Source organism: Bos mutus, chromosome 25, assembly GCF_027580195.1.
Source record: "Bos mutus isolate GX-2022 chromosome 25, NWIPB_WYAK_1.1, whole genome shotgun sequence".
Lineage (NCBI taxonomy): Eukaryota > Metazoa > Chordata > Mammalia > Artiodactyla > Bovidae > Bos > Bos mutus.
Genome location: NC_091641.1, coordinates 20,133,289 through 20,155,032, shown reverse-complemented (window position 1 = coordinate 20,155,032; position 21,744 = coordinate 20,133,289). Strand labels below are relative to the sequence as shown.

The 21,744-nt window shown below is 45.4% G+C and overlaps 1 protein-coding gene across 2 annotated transcripts in view; it reads left to right on the top strand.

The window, feature by feature from the left end:
- The window catches only part of PRKCB (protein kinase C beta), a 374,767-nt gene extending 356,611 nt beyond the window's left edge, over nucleotides 1-18,156 (top strand). The window contains exon 17 of one of the 2 annotated variants that reach the window (XM_070362076.1): nucleotides 17,506-18,156. In XM_070362076.1, coding sequence (XP_070218177.1) covers nucleotides 17,506-17,658 — 153 coding nt within the window. In that variant the 3' untranslated portion in view covers nucleotides 17,659-18,156. Of the gene's footprint in view, nucleotides 1-11,428; nucleotides 12,793-17,505 lie in introns of those variants that run through there. The other variant, XM_070362075.1, reaches the window with a different exon arrangement.
- The last annotated feature ends 3,588 nt before the right edge of the window (nucleotides 18,157-21,744 follow it).

The window sequence follows — 21,744 nt, the reverse complement described above, 5'->3', positions numbered from 1 at the left end:
AGTGGAGCACACTATCTAATTTAGTCGTCTCATTTCACCTTCACAACAACCCCCTGAAATAGCTGCTATTATTACTCACCCTGTACTAGTAAGGAAACAGGCTCAGAGATGTTAAGTAACTTGCCCATGGTCACAAGCCAATTTAATTTGAAATCCTATCAGTCTACCTCCAAAGCCTATATTCTTGCTTCCATGATGTTTCTTCTTTGATCTCCCAACCCGGCTACACAGATGTGGGATTTGAACTGCTCTTGGTCAAGTCCCGAGTTTAAATACATTCCTGGGGGATGGGCTCTGTTGGGTGAATGTCCATAAAGTCGAGCTCCTCAGTTCTGCTGTCAACCCTGCCCAGGCTGTAATGCTTATCACAGCTCCCCAGAAAGCTGTTGACCAAAGGTTGAGAGAACTCGAGGAGATGAGCCCATGGATCCAGGGAGCCTGGGTCAAGCAGAAGGAATATGGACAGAGAGTCAGCAGAGCCAGGATTCAAACACCAGCCTTGGGAATCTCCTGGCAGTCCAGTGGTTAGGACTCAGCGCTTTCACCGCTGTGACCTGGGTTCCATCCCTGGTTGGGGAATTAAGATCCTACAAATGATGCAGTGCAGTGGAAAAAAAAAAAAAAAAAACCCAACAAACAAAACATCAGCCTTGCAATTCAGTAGCTGAGTGAAGGTGGGCAAGTAACTGGACCCCTCTGAGCCTCCTCAGTTGTAGGTGCTCTGATCTCAGCCAGGCTCTTAAGCCTTCCCCATCAGTCCCTCTCTGAGTCCCCTGGCAAGTCCCCAAACCTTCTCTTTCCTGAAGGTCCCCCAACTAAAGTTCTGGTCATCTTGGTCTCAGCAGATAGCCCCATCTCGTAAGCTGAGAGGAAATGGAGGCGTGTGGGTGCCCCTGGGTGGGTGGCTTTCCTGCTCTTGCACAGTCATCTTGACCTCTTTGACCTACCTTCCTCTTTGTGTCAACAAACAGGTTCCCTTCATGAAGATGTTCCCTTTCTGTTCTGAACCCCCATTCTCCTGTGTCCTTTGCATGTCTACTCTGGCCAGTCTGTGTCCACAGCTTCTCCATATATTAACCAGAACTCCTAGGGTTGCAAATAGGAACCCAGTTCAAACTGACTTAGTATTTAGTTGTGACTGAATCCAGAGTCTGGACCATGTCAAAAACAATCCATTTCTCTGTATCCCTTAAGATTGCTTTCCTCTCTGTTGACTTCTTTATTCTTCAAAGTTTTTCTTGGGCACATAGCTGCTCCAGACCTACATCCCATTGTTTTTGCAATTCCTGCTGAAAGAGAGCTTCCTTTTTCTAAAATTTCCTGCGGCTTGGAACTCAGTCTTGTTGGAAGATGTTCAGTCATATGTCCATCTCTAAAGCAATCACTGTGGCCGGGGGATGGAATGTTCTGATTGGCCAGATCCAGGGCACCTGTCAAGGGACTGGGTCTGCCCCTGTCTAAAGTGGACATCTTGCAGAGGGGAAGGAGTGGATTCTCCCAGAAAAATAAAGCTGCTCGCTGTGCCTGCAAACCAAGCAGATGCCCACTCTGGCTCTTTTCAGATTCATTCTGTTCAACACAGAAACATGCAAAGTCTCTCATCTTAAAAATCTCTTCCCTCTAGACTGAGATCTCTCCATTCTACCACTGCGGTATCTTTTCATGCAAACTGGATGGAGTTCTTGCTCCCTCCATTTTTTTACCTTCCATTCTTTCCATGGTTCAGTGCAATCTGGCTTCTGCCCCCACCATTCTATTGAAATCCCTCTCATTGAGTCAGCAGTGACCTCAAAATTGCCTCCTCTCGTAGACTTGTCTTTTCTTTCTTGACCTCGTCAAACTGGGTACTTTGATCTTCCTTCCTTAAGAAAAAAATCTGAAAAGAGTTTAAAACTTCCAGCAGCATCAAAAGCTATGCAGGGAAATTAAGTACCTCCCTGTAGACCCCTAACTAGGCTCCTTCGTTCTTCTTCCCAGAGCCACCCACTGTGATCGGCGTCCTGGGTGAGCTTCTGGAGAGGTCCTCCACCTCACACATGAGGGTGTCAGTGCTCGTCTTTAATTCCCACCCCTCACTTTGTTCCCTTCCATCTTGGAGGTTTTGGTTTTTTTTTCATGGCACTGAGCTGGCTGACTTTCCTCCTTCTTCCACAACCATTCCTGCTTGAAAAATTGACTCCATGGAGAAGTTCTTTCTTTTTTTAAGTTTTTTTTTTTTTTTTTAAATCACCAAAAGCATTTTGTATTGGAGGTATAGCTGATAAACAATGTTGTGGTAGTTTCTGGCAGACAACAAAGGGACTCAGCCATGCACATACACGCCTCCGTTCTCCCCCAAACTGCCCTCCAGGCTGCCACATCACAATAAGCAGAGTCCCATGAAGACTTCTGATGACATTAGAACTTGGAGGACCAAGACATGCCCATGACCCAGAGAGGGAAAGATCCAAAGTGTATTTCTTGTTTATTTACAAGTACAGTTTCTTAAAAACAATCACAAAATGCCCTCCAATTAGGGTATGAAAAACAACAACTCAGAGGTGGCTTGTGAATCTGCTTGAAATGTCTTTCCAAGGGAGTGAGGCTGGGATGGGAGACAGGAGGTATCCCTTTTGTGCCTGGGTCCACATTTTCTTCACTGTCTCTCACCAGGAGCCCAGGGCCCGACCTCACCTGGCTTCCTGCATACTCTGCCAACCTTGGTGGGACAGATTTTTGTGTATTAAGTGCCTGTAACTGTTAACAGTATATTCTGGTGATCTCAGAGAGACAGCAGTGAGGGGTCTTGAAGAGAGATCTTAGTTCCCTGCCCAGGAATTGAACCTGGGTGGCTTGGATGGAAACCAGGAATCCTAGCTGTTAGTCCACCAGGGGCTAGAGGCTTGGAGCAAAATTCCTCTGGCCCTTGTCCCCATTGAAAAATGAATTTCTCAAACAGGCAAAAACTGTAAAAACAGGTACAAAGTTTATTATCAGAGACACAGCATAGCATGTGGGAGCACACACAGTGAAACAGTTTGTTTATTAAGACAGAAGAAGCAAGGCAGAGAGACACACCCGGGAGGGTGTGGGCATTTTCCCCAGTGGAGAGGAGCCCTAGTAAAGAGGCAGTTAAATCATTTCTGTAGGGCAGTTCTTCCGGGTCTTTGCTTACCTTTGGCTGGCTATCTTATTTCTTTTCCACACTTGACTTGGCCTAGGGCCCTCCCCAATATGCTTGCACAGGTTTTGGCCAAGGTGGATTCCAGTGCAGAGGCCTGTGGGAGGTTTGACAGCACCTATTATGGGATGGCACCCCCTCCTTTTGGTTGTTTTATCTCTTTGCTCCAGCAGAGCTCAGCTCCTGCCACTTTGTCCTCTGAGTGTCTAGGGAAAACAGATCTCCAATTTTCTCTGCTGGACAAACTCCCAACTGTCCAGCCCAGGGGCCCATCTACCTCCCACTTCACTAGGGTAGGTTGGGGTATGGCAGGGCCTGTAGGACCCCTCTGTTGCCAGGGTACAGCCACCCCCATCAGACTAGCTCACTGGATGGGACTGGCTGAGTCACAACTCAACTGCAGCTACCAGCTATCATGTCAGATTTTTTTAATGTGCATTTTGTCAAATCATTCTCACCGCACCCTGCAAGATAGATCCATTTGACAAAACAGGAAACCTGGCCAAGGGAATTTAGATAACTTGCTTACAGATTATCTGCAGATTGATGGTGCTAAGATTATTACCCAGGTCAACTTAACTTTTTCTTTTTCAGCTTACTTTTAAGTCCATGTCACATGATCAGATGCAATTTGCAAGGCAGTGAGATGTCGCTGACACCCTGTGGTCTCTGGAATCAAGCAGACCAGACTTTGAATCGTGGTTCTCCTCATTTACCTTGTATGACCCTGACCAAGTTGTTAACTTTTCAAATTTTCTGTTAAGTGGAGATAATCTTTCCTGCCTATCTTATGGATGTGTGAGAATCAAGGCTATAAAAACATAGGCAAATAAAAGGGGCAATTACTGTTTGAGGGCTAGTTTATTTGAAGCCAGCAGCAGCTTAGGTTTAGGATGAATTTTAAAGGATGGATAAGAATAATATGTTACTTTGTTGACATAGGAAAGCATTTAGAGTATATTTCATCTAGTTTTAAAAAGCAGCTTAAAGTGATGATACATTTTTTAGAGAGTAAAAAGCATTCATCGATCAATTCACCCAGCTATCCAGGACATAGACCAAAATGTTAACATAATGAAGGTATTGGGGTGGTAGAATTATAAAGGACTTTGTTGTTTCTTTCTCTTGGCACTTGTGAACAAGTTGTTTGTTTCTGCATAAATGGATCAGTTGTCAGATCTGAGCGCAAATCTTAGTCAGTTACTTAAGCTCTAAATCTGTTCCTTGTTGTAGAGCAGACTTCATAAACCTGTTGGATTAAATGAGATCATGCTTGTAAATCACTTATACAGTATCTGGCTAAAAATAAGCACTTCATATATACTACCATTTATCCGTTGAACAGCACTCAGTGCCAGCTCTGTATCGGGATCTGAAAATTCAGGTGTGGGCCAATCAGATGTGGCTTCAGCTCTTGTGTGTGTGTGCATGCTAAGTAGCCTCCATCATGTCCAGCTCTTTGCAACCCTATGGACTGTCGCCCACCAGGCTCCCCTGTCCATGGGATTCTCCAGGCAAGAATTTTGGAGTGGGTTGCCATGTCATCATCTATATTCCATCGAGATTGTAAACTCATACAGTAGCTCATACAATCTAGATGGGACTATAGACAATGACAGATACACAAAGAAATAAACATGTAGATCTGGATATTCACACATTTTATTTCCTATGGAAGAAATGAACAGGTTGTTCTGAGAGAGAATAACAGGAAGAGGAGAAAAGAGGGAGCTCCTTGACTTGGAGGTGATCTGGAATCGCTTTTCTGAGGAGGTAGCATTTAAATTGAGACTGAGGAAAACAAACATTGCATGTTTTTTAAATGAAAATTTGTTAAAAAAATGAAACTTGCTATCCAGCACAAAAGACCTCTCTCTTGCCAATTTCTTCTTAAATAGACACAGAGATCAAATATTCCCGATAGTAAGGGACCTTCATTATCAGAAAAGGAGGCTTTAATCTTTCCTTCTTTGCCAAAGGCCAGACACTTTGGAATATTGTCTGACTTTTCTCGGGAGAAAAACCTTGGTCTACAGACCACTTTTAAAAACGATCAAATGTGTGTGTGGCTCTGACCGTGGCTGGCTGCTGCTCACTGGGTGGGACCCTCCTGCATTCTCCGCTGCAGAGAACCACACAGCCTAAAAAGGATCCCGAATTTCATTGAATTTGCACATTTAAAAAAAAGAGAGACTCCTTTGTCTTTTACTCAGACTGTATGCTTGGGTGTCTTTTCATCAAGACCTAGGTTCGGTTCCTGAAGATGCCCTGATGTCTTGATGGAGGCTGGGCAGGAAGCTCCCCTGTGCCACTGGCCTCACGTCGTCAAGCCCGGTTAAGCAGCGAGAAGTATGGGGCAGACCCTCATCCTCTTCTCCAGCGTCGTCTGTGGCTGATCTCTTTTCATTTCTGTTTCTTCCCCGGGCTCTTTCCTTCTAAGAAGCAATATCTTTCTTTTTGATCCCACTCAGCTTAGATGTCACCTCCTCCAGAAAGTCTCCCTGGACTTCTTCTTTCTCCCTGAGCTAGTCTTCTCAGGTTCCTCACCTCTGGACTCCGTGGCAGCACGTGTCACACGGCTCCATGCTGTCCATGTATGCATCTGTCTCCTCTGCTGGACTGTAAGCTCCGTGGTGACAAGGACAGGGACATCTTATACACCATCTTATTTCTGGTACCCAGCAAATCAGTAGATGGAAGATGCCCATTTAGATAAGCAAATATTAGCCTTCGTCATCATTCCCTTAGCACCAAAGTACACACTAGGACAGCTATTAGGGAAATCTTAGGGTTTTTAACTAACATGAAGCTCATTAAACAGCACCAGGCAGATTTTAACAATTTGGTTAAATATTTCCATTCCCTTTATTCCTATTTCCCCCCTTTTCTCCACTTCAATAGCTCCCTCATTTAAAATGGGCTTTGTAGGGACTTCCCTGGCAGTCCAGTGGTTAAGACTTCGCCTTCCAACAGAGGGGGTGTGGTTTGATCCCTGGTCTGGGAGTTAAGATCCCACATGCCTCATGGCCAAAAAATCAAAATATGAAGCAGAAGCAGTATTGTAACAAATTCAATAAAGACTTTAAAAAAAATGGTCCACATTTAAAAAAAATCTTTAAAAAGATACTTATTAATACTACTACTTGACTGTTATTTAAATTTTCAAAAACACAAAAGCATAAAAGGTAGAAAAATCAAACAGTCTGTAACTCTCCCAATCTCTACAAGCACATATATAATACACATGCAGATAGTATGTCCACATTTATGTCTATAATTTATAAAATGGGAACATTGTACAGTTATTAATTATATATAACTGTTATTTGAGATTCTTCTACATCTTATTTTAATTTTTAAAAGTGTTTTGCATGGTAATACATAAAAATAGTTATATCATTATTTATTCAACTCTTTTCCCTATTGGTCAAGAGTTGATTTCAAAAAAAATTTTTTTCCCCCTCTAACAACTCTTTGATGAACACTCTGTCTCCTGAACCTCGGAACGTGGGACCTTAGTTCCCTGACCAAGGATGACCGTGTGGAGTCTTAACCCCTTCACCACCAGGGAGTCCCTTCTTGTATTTTGATGGGCTAAACCCAGGTGTGTAGAGGAGGCCTCCAGGAAAAGCTCCTGGAGGAAGTGACTGGAGACAGAGGATGTGTAGGCAATGACGGGGAACAGGGTGGGAGGCAAGGCTTCCTGGTGGAGGAGACAGCTTGTGCTCAGGCTTGGAGGTGAGCATGCATGAGCGTTCCAGGAACTGGGAGGATTTCAACACAGCTGGAGGGTGTGTTGGGGATGGGAGCTGGGCTAGGGGAACGTGGGCAGTGAAGGGGCTGTTGGCCAGGTGACCAGCGCCGAGTCCTAAACAACCTGTAAGCCATGCTGAGGAGTGTGGCTTTGGGCCATGGGGAGCCACCACAGACAAGAGCAGGAAAGTGACATATCCAGGTTGGCACTTTGAAAGATCTCTGTGGTTGCTGTGACTGAGCCAACTCCACATTTGACAGCTAGACTTGGAGCTGTTATTAACACAGCGAAACAGAAATTAGAAGGAAGGGAAGAAAAAGAGGGGGGGAAAGAGCTCACATGTAACAGTTCACAGATAAGATTTTCAAGTGGTCTTGGCTCTTAAATTTGGGGGCTCAAGTGAACACATCACGATCCTCACTCCCCTTTCCAACTGTGGGAGAGGTTCCATGTGACTTTAAATAACCTAGTTGGCTTTGGCCCCCTTTCTGTTCCAGGAGCCCCAGTGATGACAAGGGGGTTGGGTGTTCTTCTGAGTGAGGCTGAAGCGTTCCCAGCCAGAGAAGCAGGTGTGGTCCACGCTGCGTCTGTAATTAGATCCCAGCCGCGGAGCTGCCCATTCTCCAAGGACACAGCAGGCGCAGAGCTGATCGGGCTGTGCCTCCCAAGGGCTGACGTCTCCATTTAGGGAGCGCTCCTGAAGCTAATGGGCAGTGACAGCTCCATTTTAAAAACACGGAAACACTTAGGGAGGCTGTGATGTGCCAGGCTCGTAAGCTGCTTATTAGCAGGGAAATCACGCTCCCTCTGTATTGTGCCCCCTTGGTTAACCCCTGTTCCTGCATCTCCTTTCTGCGATCTCACTTAAAGATTTCATTGTTCTCTAGGCAGTGGGGGGAGTAATGGGAGAGGAGGCGCAGAGCTGCCAGAAGCTGTTTCTCTGTCTCCCATCACAGCCTCTGGGGAGGCCCCAGCAAAGCAATAGCCTTCTGGTGTGGATGGGAAAGGGATGGGTTTGGTTTTTTGTTTTTTAAAGAAAAATGGCCCCTGAAGACTCTCTGTGTCTCAGCTTCCTGTGCTGGCTGGTTGGGGTCCCAACACCCAGAAGCACCCACAGGGCTGCCTTGTAATACGCCATCCTACTCCTCCAGGCCCTGCCGCTGACATCTCTTTGTGTTTTCCAGCTCCATCCCTTCTTTTTCCACAACAGCTCCCTCTTTTTCCACAACCCTGTCCACCATCTCTCTCCTCTGGATGATCGCAACCATCTTCTACCCTCCCCGCTGCCTCCACCATCAGTCTAGTGGCCGCTCCTTTCCAGTCCCAGCAAGGGGACTCCTGTCTGACCTTTGACATCTCCACTGGACTCTCCAACTTACCACAAATGAAACCAAGGCTCCATTTCTTTAACCAAACATGCTTTACCCCAGTGTCACCCACTCACCAAGTGGCTCAGACCACAAGTCTTCTCATACCCCACAACCAGTCCATCAGCAAATCTTAACTCGCAATTCAAAGTAGACCCCTCCCCAGTCAAAGGCATCTTCCCATCTTCCCCACTGTCGCCTCCCTCCAGGCCACCATCCTCTCTTGCCTGGATTATTGCAGCATCCTCCTGATTGGTCTGCTTCTACCTTTCCCCCTTGTTCACCCATCAGTCTGTTTTGGACACAGTCCCAGTGACGTTGCTGTCAGAGCCTGCCTCCTCAGTGCTCAGAATTCTCCAGCCGCTTCTCATCAAGCTGATCTGAAAAGCCTCTGTCTTCACAGGGCTGGCGTGGCCAGCAATCTGGCTCCTGGTCCTCTCTTGAGCTCTCAGACCCCTGCTTGCCCCTTGGTCACTGCTCTGGCCACACTGGCTTCGTGGCTGTTCAGTGACCATGCCCAACAAGCTCCTGTCCTGGGTGCTTTGCCCTTGCAGTTCCTTCTACCCAGAATGTTCTTCCTGCCAGTGTGTGCACAGCTCCTCCTGGCTGAAGGCTTGCCAGAATGTCACCTCCAAGCTGACTCATTTATCAAAAATGGCCTCATCTTCACTCTTTCCCCCTGACTCTGTTTTTCTTAATGTCACTTATTTCCATCTGGCATTATTATTGTTTTTGTTGTTTTGGGGGAGTTTTGGCCATGCAGCCTGGCTTGTAGGATCTCGGTTCCCTTGAGCAGGGAGGGAGTCGGGGTGCCGGCAGGGAAAGAACCAAGTCCTAACCACCCGACTGCCAGGGAATTCCTCATCTGGCATTAAAATATACATTTACAGTTATATTTTTATGTATTTATTGATTGCCTTTCTTCTCCAGTAAAATGTAAGCTCTGTGAGGCATGGATTTTCTATGATTTACTATTAACACAGGGCCTGGCACGTAGTAGGTACTCAAGAAGTGTTTCATGAATGAGAAAATGAATAAACAGTGAAAGGATCTGGACGGTATTCCTGACCACACCGTGTTGACCTTGACGGCAAAAGTTTTGTGCGGACAAAAGTTTTGCCCCACTGGCCAGCAGAAAAACCCTGAGTCTTGGTCATGTGGTTGGGAGTCCCTTATCGGTACTGAGGCCAAGCTGTCAAAACAGCTGAAACAATTTAGTTTGGAATAACTAATGTGCTTCTCCAAGTCTGACACGAGTCTTTAAAAATGCAAGGCTGTTTCCTCAATGCTTAAAACTTCAACATCATGGAAACACACCATCATAGGAAGTGGATACTGTCTGGGAGGAATTGTAGTGGAAAACGAGAACCAGCGATGCTCACAGCTCTGCTGTGTTGATCACTTACTCAGTGCCAGGCATGGTGTCAGTCACACACGGGATCTCATTTTATCCTCATCAGAACCTCATTTGAGAAAAATTAGAGTTGTCTCTAGTGTACAAAAGAGGAAACTGAGGCTGGAAGGGAGTTGGCCAGGGCTGCACACGTAGCAGGCAGTGACGCCAGGATTTTAACCCATGTCACCGTTACTCCACTCTGGCGGTCAGTCGCCAGCCCACCAACCATTTTGCAACATGGCACTGGGAGCCTGGACTCTGACAGACAAACCTGGCTGACACAGTGGCTCTGCTATTTGTTAGCAGTGGGACCCTGAACAAATTACATCACCTCCTTGGCCTCAGTCTCCTCATCCATACAATAGGGATGGCTGTAATACCCACTTCACAGGGTCTTTGGGAGAATGAAATAAAAGTAATACAAAGAAAGAGCATTCTAGCATGCCTGGAACATACAAAATGCATAATAAACATTAACTGTTATAATTATTAGTGTCTTCCCAAGTGGCTCAGTGGTAAAGAATCCGCCTGCCAATGCAGGAGCCACAGGAGACTCAGGTTCAATTCCTGGGTAGGGAAGATCCCCTGGAGAAGGAAGTGGCAGCCCACTCCATTATTCTTGCCGGGATAATCCCATGGACAGAGGAGCCTGGTGGGCTACAATCCATGGGGTTGCAAAGAGTCAGACAGGACCGAGCGACTGAGCATACACGCACATCGCAATTGTCATTACTCCCACTGTGTTCTTAGGTTGTTTGCTTCCTGTAGATACTGAAACACTTAGAGATTTCATGCAAATGGGTTTGCTGGTGAAGAAGGAAGAAAATCAGGCCTAGTGACTCAACTCTTCTCATTAGATGGGGACTGATGTGTGCATGTGTATGTGCTCACACGTGAGTGAAGAAATGTACACACACACACACACACATGCGTTACCACTCTGTCTCAGACCAGGACCTTTTCATAGAGAAGGACAGCAGGAGGCATGAGAAATGGTGATGGTTTCTTCTCGAGAGCTTGGGGAGATCCCAAGCACTGGGTTGGCTTTCATCCCACACCCTTCATTCCCATCTGGAGGCAGAATGGCTGCATTTATTTCCTGGTACCTTGTAATTAAGGGTCAATGACTTCTCCCTCCAACCAGGGCCTCATAGTGGCCCCGCCATTGCAGCCACCAAACCCAGGTCTGGATGTTTCTCTCCATTAACTGGAGCATGTAAACTCTTATATCTGTGGAGTTGGAGAATGTCTCCAGAGATGACTGAGAGCCAAAGGACAGCGCTTTAAGGGACCTGTTGCTTAATGTTGGGAATCTCCAAGGTGAAGTATAAACAAGTCACTACTTCAAATCTTGTACCACAAAAAATATCTCAGGGACCTTAATCCCATCTCCTTCAGGAATGAGCTTGGCCAACTCCTTGGGGTGGAGTTGGGAGAACATGCCACATGCCACCATCCCCACCATCCCATGCTGCCATCCAGCTCCTGACTGCCCAGAAGGACACCACGGGCAGCTCATGAGCTCCAGGAACTGAAGGTCGGGAGCCCAAGGTCACCTGCCAATCCGTGGTCATGAGAATTTTGCATTTTATGTTGCTCTCATTTCTGATCATCGAAACAATCTCTCCGAGGTAGTGAAAGGGAAGGGCTTGGAGAAGCCACACCCAGTTTCTTTTGGTTCTGTTCTGTTTTCAGTTTCGTTTAGTTTATTTTTTCCACCCACCACAAATTCTTCTCTTCCCCTCTCATAGTGTGGGCGAAATGCTGAAAACTTCGACCGATTTTTCACCCGCCATCCACCAGTTCTAACACCTCCTGACCAGGAAGTCATCAGGAATATTGACCAATCAGAATTCGAAGGATTTTCCTTTGTTAACTCTGAATTTTTAAAACCTGAAGTCAAGAGCTAAGTAGCTGTGTAGATTTCCGTCCTTCATTTCTGTCATTCAAGCTCAACGGCTATTGTGGTGACATTTTTTTGTTTTCATTGCAAAGTTGCATCCATGTTTTGTTTGCTGATGAAACTAGAGTGACCATGTTTCAGGACCCAAATGTCCTCAGGTAGTTTTGGAGCATCTCTGTGAGATGGGATTATGCAGATGGCATGTTGACAATGTGGCTGCATAATTAGCACATTATCAAAGTCCTTGTAGCATTTATTTTCCCCAGCATGTCAGCGATGTAGATCCAGCGGGGACAGAACATGCCTGCTTTCTCCCCCTTGTTCCTGCACTGCCATTCTCATCCCTTTTCCAACGCCAACCATCCAATCTAGATTTTTTTTTCCGCCAAACAAGTGGATAATCGGATGCTAGCAGTATTCTCCCGCTTCCAGTCCTGGAGCTTGGCTTGTATCCAAGTAGATGGTTGCTTTGCCTTAGGGGGAATTTCCTCCATTCTTCCTGGTTTGGAGGCCCCAGGAGCTTTGGGGAAAAAACATGCTAAAAATAAAATTTTATTTGTTTTTTTTTTTAACTCAAAAATTAAGAAGATTATTTAAGTCCTTTTAAAATTCCAAGAGTGTGCTTTTAGACAGTTTCAATCTAAGGGCACCTCCAGGAGTCATAAGGCAACCAGCTTGGGTGCTACCTTAATGCTGTAATTTCTGGTTCCCTGTGTCCCCCGATCACCTTCATCCCCAAACTACTTGAACAGGGCATTTGGACTAACTCCCTGAAAAGACATGGTCACTTTAGCAAAGTCCCAAAGGGCCATGGTTTTACATTACATTTCAAACTTTATTTGCTTTGGGGTTTTATTTCTGTTGTTCAAATGCAAAAAAAAAAAAAGTTACTCACTTTTGTTACACATGCTTTGAAATACGTGTCCAGATGTTATTAACCACAATGACCTGCTTTGATTTACTGAGAAGACGGCTCTAGAGCCTGGCAGACCCATGCCTGCTCAAATGGGATTTGTCTAGGTTTGTTGCTGGCTTCAGAAAGCTAATTAAGTGCTCTGAGAAAGACACCATGTCTTGAAAGCATAGACAGTTGCATTCTTCACTTTGATGTTGTTTTGCAAGATGTTTGTGGAAATGTTTGTATCTGGATATCTGTTATGTGCCATTTTTCTTCTAGCATCGAGATACAATAAAAAAAAAAAAAACAAGAAAGAAGAAGAAATACTATTTCAAGGAAAACGGCTGTCTATGAAAAACATGGACCCAAACTGCAGAATGGGGCCTCCTGAGGCTTCAGGACAGAAAAAAATTAAAACCAGATCTTAATCTTGGCCCCAGTGTTCAGCCAGTCAGAGAGACTGAAACTGTGGATCATTTAGGGACTCCTGGGGGCCTTTGATGGGGTGGGATGAGCTGGCTGGGGGGGTCTCAATGAGATCAGAGCTCAAGGCCCACATTCTCACCAGAGGCAAGTTTAGGGGCCAGTTAGGGGCAGGGCTGGGGCTGCTGAGTTTGTTATCAAAATCACTACGCCTCTCAGCTCAGACTCATCCTTTCTAGCAAATAGCTTCACGAGCCCCCAGAAGCCCAGGGAAACCCCTTGATTGGGGAAATTCCGTTTCCATCTGAGCAGACGAGGACAGCAGGTGGTCCCCCATCCCACCTCCTGTCCCCCGCTGTCCTCAGGCAGCCCTGAAGGCAACTCTTGTCACAAGTCAAGTGATTTCCACAAGCGCCAGGGCTTCTAAGAGACCATCAAGGGAACTCAAAACACTTGACAAGTGTCCTTGAAGGGAGACTTCTCATCTTTAAGAAAATTGTGATTTGATTTCTACTTGGGCAAAGCCCCCTGCTGTTCACTCCTTTCTGCCTGCTCTCGTCTCCTTGCTGGGGGTGTGGGGACCATCCCTGTGGCCACGGTTGTGGGTCACAATCTAGATGTCAGAGGAAGCAGATGGGAAGCCCTAGCTCTCAAGCTTAGGAGGCAAGAGAAGGAGGAAAACTGGGGAAGACCCTCCTCATTGTATTGTTGGGAAACCGGCATCAGGAAGGAGGAAGTGACTTGCCCAAAGTCAGCCAGTTGGAATGCAAACCCAGTTTCCTGAATCTCCGTACGGGTCTCCCTCCTCTGTGACTGCCGTCTCTGAGCCATGCCCACCAACAGACAGCTTATTTGAAGTCTTTCATCTGGCTGTTGGGTCACCAAGCCTTTACTTGGATATACTCTCAGGAAGATTAAAACCAAGGAGAAACATTGGGCCATCAACAAGTCATTAGAGACAACTTTAGAGAACAATGTAGGATGGGTGAATAGATATAAATAGATAGGTAGATAGATAGAGATAAATAGATATAAATAGAAAGAATATACTGTGTGTGTATATATATATGTATTATATTTACTGCACTCTACATTTTCCAAATTGCTAACATTATTTTTCAAAAGTTTAATAGTTTGCAGAAGTAGATACTCAAGCCAAAGCCTCTGTTCCCCTAATACACTGAGCTGAGAGTTGTTCAGGGAAGCCTTCTGTGAAAGGGAGGGATCATTAGAATTCTTGCAGTTGCCTATTCCATCAACATTTCAAGTGCAGAGGAGACTGAGAAGCAGAGCTTTCAACAGATGTAATCTCAGCGGAATACTTTGCAAACACATCCAAGAAAGATTTTTAAATTAATTTTTGTGATTGTGCATGTATTCCACCCTCCTTTCAGTCACCTAGCCAGCATTTAGTGAGCACTGACTGTGTGCTGGGCTCTATCCTGGGTGCCAGAAGCATGGTGGGGAGCATGAAGATGCAACCCAGGAAGGTAGTCATTAAACAAGTCATTAAAAGCACGATATGATCTAGGGATAACTCATCTCTAGGTTAATCAGGGAAGACTTCATTTAAGAAAGGAAGAGTCATCAGAAGACTTTGGGGTTCTTTCTCTCTGGAGACCACATTGGAGGCTAAAGGAGATGCAGCAGCACCTTCTCGACCCAGATTTCTGGTCCAGTCCTATAGTGCCAAAGTGGGGAAAGAGAGGCAAGAGCTGGGGTGTGTTTCCTTCTAGAAGGCCAAAGACACAGTCTCCATACTTGATGCAATCACAGAATCATCAAGATGTGAGCTGACAGATGCCTGTGTGATAAGAGGGAACTAGTTTCAGAACTCAGTTCCAAGTCGTTAGTCCAGATTCCTGCAGGCATTACCCTTTCGGGCCCTCAGGAGACACTGCCCCTGGCTTGACACCACCTGGTTCTTCTAGATGAGACAGCTTGATGCTTTCCAGAAGAACTTAAATTAGAGGGTCGTTTTGTAAAAAGAAACTAAATAAGAAAATCCAAAGAAGCCTAAACACAGTCCAGGGTACTCATGGCTAGTTGTCTACCAGGATCTTAGAATCCCTCTTTCCCTTTGTTGGACTCCTCATTGACCTTCTCTTCTAAGAAAGCACAGGGCCACGGTCAGAGTGACCATCTTGGGGAATTACTAGGAAGCCAGTGGAATTAGTGGGGCTTCCCTACTGGCTCAGATGGTAAAGAATCCACCTGCAATGCAGGAGACCTGGGTTCAGTAACCTTCCTGGGGTGAGTGCAACTATTTTCATGTAACTTCAGATACTATCACCCTGGAAAGGAATTTTCCCAACAGAGAGGCCCATTCTTTCCCAACTTTTAGGGTAAAGTTCAGGGGTCTTTTCTATTGAGGATCTGCCCACAATGGCAAGTCCTGTTTGGATCATGTGGCTGATTGAAGCATCACCAATACAACAAATGGGGTAGGACTTTAATAATTGAGGATGATGCAAAGGGAACCTCTGCTGGATACCCACAGGCAGGGAAAGCCATGCCAGGGGACCTGAAAGGAGGCAGATGCCTGTCTTCTAGCCTCAGGTATTCCCAGGGCCCACACCCAGCCCTGGAGCTCTCAGATCTTGAAGGAGGCTCACACAGTTCTATCCATATTGGGGCTCACAATGGATAAGGGCCCATCTGAGTGACCCACAGGATCAGTGGGAACAAATTCCATTATTTTGCTCTAGAATGAGATCTCTAGCTTGGGGACAACTGTGAGTTGTCAGAAGTCAAGAGGCTCATCTTTCATTAAGTCTTCATTCATCTATTCACTCATTCAGCAAATAATCATGGAAGGCCTGCCATGTACCAAGTCTTGGCACTGGAAATATACAGACAAGGACTTTAGCCTCCTGCAAAGAGGCAATAAATAATCATGACAGTTTCTGACAGCAGCAAGTACAATGAACACAATTAGAAAGGTGTTTAAGTATGACTAGTGGGGTTCAGGGAGGGAGGCACAGACAGTATTAAAGGAAAAGCTGGCATTCAAGCCTTTCTCTGAACACAGGAAAGAATGCATTCAGTGCCTGGGACAGCACAGGACAGGCTGGCAGCTGGCAGGACGAGAAAAAAGTAGAGTGGGTGGGGCATGGCAGGAGATGCCTACCACCCAAAAATCAGCTCCACCACTATCTTCAGCTCACTCCCCTCTGACCACACCTACTGAATTGAATTCCTCATATTCCCCTCACTCCACACCCCCACACATACACCACAAGAGTAAGTGGGGAACTTCGTAGGAACATTTTACCCGTCTCAGTGGAGTAGTCAAAAAGAAGGCATTCTTGTGAGAGGCATTTTGCAAAGGGCAATGAGGCCAGCAATGAGAAATCCTTGTCAGTCAGTGCCCTTTAGGGGTTAAACCTAAAGCAGAGATAATGATCAGCCAAACTCTAGCAAATCAGTCAGTTCTCTCCCTTCTTGACAATCTGACACCACTCTGGCTTCAGCCAGGTAACCTGCCCAGTACCAGTGAAACCCATGTGTTATCCTTGGTTGTCCTTGCAATACACCAGCCATCAAACTGTCCCCCAGTCAGAGAGGCCAAGATGAAGCCTAACTGGGAATCGTGTGGTCAGGTAAAAGTCACCACCCCGCTGTGCAATCTTGGGCAAGTCACTTTACCTTCCTGTGCCTCAGTTTTCTCATATGTCAGAGCACTGGGGCAAGGAGCTCTACCTGCCCCCAGGTGGGTGGTGAAGATGGGAAGATCATAGGCTGGAAAGGACCCTGAAGAGGTGAGAGCATCATACAGATGTGAGATCTTTTCATGAGCCCACACTCTGACATTCCCTGGTGAAACTTGGCCCAAACTATATTTAGTAAACTGGAGACTGATGTCCCCTCCGCACCCCCACCCCCCCAAAATGAAACTCCAGACTAACTAGGAGAATGGAATATTTTAAGACTGTCTTTCCAGACTGAGTTTGTTAACCAGATGCATCATCAGAAGATCTCTGATGATCATCAGAAGAACCTCTGGCTGATGAAGACTCAGATTCTAGTCTGTGGTTGGATTTCTGAGCATCCCTTCAAAGCCTCGATTGCACCAGGGAATGTGGGATGGATAGTGATCCCCTCCTTTCGTTGAGCAGTGATGTGATGTCCCCATTCTTGCCACTCTGCCTTCTGGGGATGAGTGGTTGTGAGCTCTTCTCCTTTTTAAAGAAAGAAGCCTCCTAGCCACAGGGGGCGCTCTTGAATGATTTTCTCCTGGACGCTCTACCGCATGACTATTTCTATGACATTATACCTTGTAAGAGGTAGATTCCAACTCATCTCAAAGCCGAAGAAAACAACAGACACATACACACACCATATTTTCTGGCAATCCTTAAAGAAAGTCAATGTCTCATTTCCTTTCTTAGAAAATTTCCACGAAGTCTTCTCTCCAGAAGCCAACATACGATGTGAAATGAAAGCTAGGGAATAGTATTGCAGTGCAGCTGCTAAAACCGGTCAGCACAGGGCTTCTCCCGACTCTGCCCATGAGACGTCATCAGCTTCCCAATAACTGGCATGTCTCGGTCACATTTCCTCCTCCTTATGCCATGTTAATGTGTTTGCTTTCCATTTGACAGAGAGACAAGCGAGACACCTCCAATTTCGACAAAGAGTTCACCAGACAGCCTGTGGAACTCACGCCTACTGATAAACTCTTCATCATGAACTTGGACCAAAATGAATTTGCTGGCTTCTCCTATACTAACCCAGAGTTTGTCATTAATGTGTAGGTGAATGCAAACTCCATTGTAAGCCTGGAGTGTAAGACTTCAGGCCAAGTGTATGTATCAATTCTAGTCTTCCAGGATTCATGGTGCATATGCTGGCATTCCACACATGGAGAGCTTGTCCTAGAGGGCTTTTCTTTGTATGTGTAGCTTGCTAGTTTGTTTTCTACATCTGAAAATGTTTAGTTTAGAATAAGCGCTTTATCCAGTATTAGAGGTACAATTTTCCAAACTTCCAGAAACTCATCAAACAAACAGACGATGTCAAAACTAATGTGTCTGATACCAAAATGCTTCAGTATTTGTAATTTTTAAAGTCAGAAGCTAATGTTCCTGGTAAAAGTTTTTACAGTTATCCTATAATATCCCCCTTGAATGCTAAGCATGACTGGTATTTTTAAAAATTGTGAGTAAGCTTTGCAGTTACTGTGAACTATTGTCTCTTGGAGGAAATTTTTTGTTTAAGAATTGATACGATTAAACTGAGTTAATATATGCCAACTCTTGTTTACATGTCTGCTTTTAAATACAGTCTGGTGCAGGGGTTACAAACTGGGAAGTCATAGCCTGATCCCATAGATGAGTTTCGTTTCACTTGCACAGAATTTCATTTAATTGAAATTGTTGTCAACATTAAAAAATGGAATTTTTCTGTAGATTTCTGGACTTTCAGATTCAGTTGAAAAAAAATCAGAAGACTGGCAGCACTGGGCCTATATTTCCATGTGGAAATAATTCAACAGAACTGAGAAATGGCCATCTCTTTAAAAGCAGTGCATCCTCTCATTTTACCACAGTCTCCACCACTCTCTATTGTCCTACATTCTCATCCACTTCCTGGATGCTGTGGCCCTTTGAGGTAAAGATCTCTGCTATTTGCCAGTCATAGGTTTCATGACCATAATACTTTCCTGTGCCCATAATTAGGGTATCTGGCCAGTCATCCAGTTGAGTGGTTGGTATGTAGTCAGTCCTCAAACACAAAATACATGATACAGTTTCATGACAAAAGTCAACAGGAAGGTTGGCATCAGGACAGAACACTTCTGTGGTCTATGAGGATGTCACTCGCATTTGTGAAACTGCTTACCTTGTAATATTTTCTGCTAGTTCCATATCTGCAACAGACAAAACAAACAGGGGTTTACCCTTTTCTCAACAGCCATACTTGTCCAATGAAGCCAGAAGAGAAGGGAAATAAATAAGGGAGATCGCTTCTAAAAGCTGTTGGCATGATAAGGAGACCCATTCTCTGAGATCAAAGTGGCATGTTAGTGAATCACACTGGGTATGAGCTTGACACCTTCTTCTCTGAATGAAATCAGGCTTCTGTTTTCTTTTTGAAAGCTGTAGTAATCCAATCGATAACACCTGCCTTTGAAGCTGCTAATGCCATGGGGTTGCGGAAAAGAGCAGATCTGTCACTGCAAGTTCATCATGACTCAACAGACTTTATTTATCTCCTCCTTCCTTGGAAGACCCCCAGGAAATGGGCATTGGGCAGATACAGTGAAACCACTGATTCTAGTGTACTCTGCAGAATTTCAGGAACACTGCCAGTTACATCAGGTAAAGCTAACTTAAAGAAGAAACTATGTTCAGTGCATCACATTCAGAAAACAAAAATATGTGAATTGCTATAGATGTGTGATGGCATGTTCCATTTAAGATGATATTACAGAAGTTGCTATTGCTACTTCTGATTCCTCCATATTTCTTGCCAGCCCTGCATATTTCCTCCCTCTGCTGGATATAAACCAGCCTTTCATTTCATAAATAACTGACCACGAGCTCTGAACCAGGCATAGTTCTGGGTGCTGGGGATATAGAGACCAACAAGACAGTTCAAGACTTTCTACACACAGGCACAAGAAGACTGAAGAAGTTCTAGCCTTTCATCTTCCTGGGCTCGCATCCAGTGAAATAGGAGTGGGAGCTCCTGTAAGAGCCCTGCAGTTTCCTCTGACTGGCTCTGCCTGGTCCCGTGTACATCCCTGAACCAAGCCCTGTATCTGGGGTGGAGAGAGGTCGTGGGTAGGCTATTTTGATTGGTCAAGCCTAAACTGTATTAGTTATCTACTGCCGTGTAACAAGTTACTCCAAAACTTTGAAACAGCAAACATTTATTACACAACATTCTTGTCTGTGGGCAAGAATCTGGTTGGTGTGGCCTCTTATAAGGTTGCAGTTAAGCTGTTGGCCAGGATTGCATTACGTATGAAGGCTCCACTGGGGGACATGGGATTCACTACAAGCTTAATCTCATGATGCTGACAGCCTCTGTTTCTAGCCAGATAAGCAGCTGCCTAGGAACTGTGTCTTTGGACATGGTAGCTGGCTTCCCCAGGGAAAATGAATCAAGTGAGAGTCTAATCTGGAAGCCATCTAATCTCAGTGGCAACCCAGTCTCAGAAGTGACATCTCATCGTATTACTGGTTTATGTTCTTCAGAAGCAAGCCCGTAAGCCCAGCCCATACTCTGGGGAGGGTCTTATACAAGGTGAGAGTTCCAGGAAGTGAGGGCCTCTAGGTGTCATCTTGGAGACTGCTGCCACATGCACCATGAGCTGCACCCCTGGCGCTATGGGTAGAGTGCCACCCAAACCACATTAACCGAGACGGGGTGAGGGACCACTCTCTAAATAAAAATTTCAGAAGCTGTTCTTGGAACAAGGGGAATGTGTTCTGAGGAGACAAACTACAATGGTGGATTCTCTGAAGATGGAAATTTAGAGTAGCCCCAAAGATTCCTTAAGGTTGGTGATGTATGAGAGACTGGTCAATACTGAGAAAAAATTAAAGGAATGACTCCCTTGTCATTGCATGTGGTCCACAGAGGTCCCCATTGCCAAGTTCACCACCAAAGACAAGAGCGTGAATTTGACCTTCAGATGAATTATAGTCTTGGCCTTCCAGGGACTCAAAATCCATCAAGAAGATGAGTTGGTGGAAACGTACACATGATACAAGATCAATTATTTGAGTGACAAACCACTTCAATGCTTAGTGTCTTTAAAAAAAAACCAACCATTTGTTTAACTCACAGTGATGATTTTTCTGGTCTGGCCATCCCAGCTCATCTCTGATGGACTTGCCTGTGTATGTTCAGTCAGCTAGAAGGACAGCTGGTGACTTGATGGTCTAGGATGACCTCACTCACATATACAGTGTTTGACAGACTGGCCGGTCTAGAGATGGCTCAGTTGGAATGGTTTGGTTTTGCTCCATGTTCTCTATTTACCCTCCAGCAGGGTAGAACATGGGGCTTCCCAAGTGGCTCAGGGGGTAAAGAATCTGCCTGCAGTGCAGGAGATGCAGGAGACATGGGTTCGATCCCTGAGTCAGGAAGATCCCCTGGAGGAAGGCATGGCAACCCACTCCAGTATTCTTGCCTGAAGAGTTCCATGGACAGAGGAGCCTGGCGGGCTACAGTCCATGGGCTCGCAAAGAGTCAGACATGACTGAAGCGATTTAGCACACATGCGGGGTAGAACATAGCTTTCCTCATAGGGTGGTTTTGAGGACCACTGAAGAGCAGCAGTGGGAAGCAAACCCCAGTGCACAAGCACTTTTGAAGGCTCATCTTATGTCATGGTTGCTGCTTCTCCATAAGGGAAATTCAAGGGGTGGAGAAATGGACTCCACTTTTGGATGGGAGGCACTACAAAAACACATTGCAAAGGCAAATCGAATGATGGGGAAATGTATGGCCAGCTTTGTATCTACCGCAGAGTCCATCAGTGGCACCATTTGTGAACTTAGGGGCTTCTAAGAGTTAAGGTAGATGGGATCAAGAAATTGCCGGAAACATCTCGGGCTGTACCATGGTCAGGCCACTTAGATCACCAAAACTCTGTCTCTTCAGTCTCAACATACAGACACAGTGCTAGAGTTCAGGCTTGTTAATTGGGTAATGAGTCAGCATGAGAGCTGGTACAATAGGTTCTTCATACCCATGAGGACAAAATTCTGCAGTATTCACGTGTTACTCCTGCCTTGATTCTTTTTCTCAAGTCACATACACACTGAGATGCTGGAGAATTCAGGGAGGAATGGAAAACAAGCTAAATGATAACCCAATCTGGGACA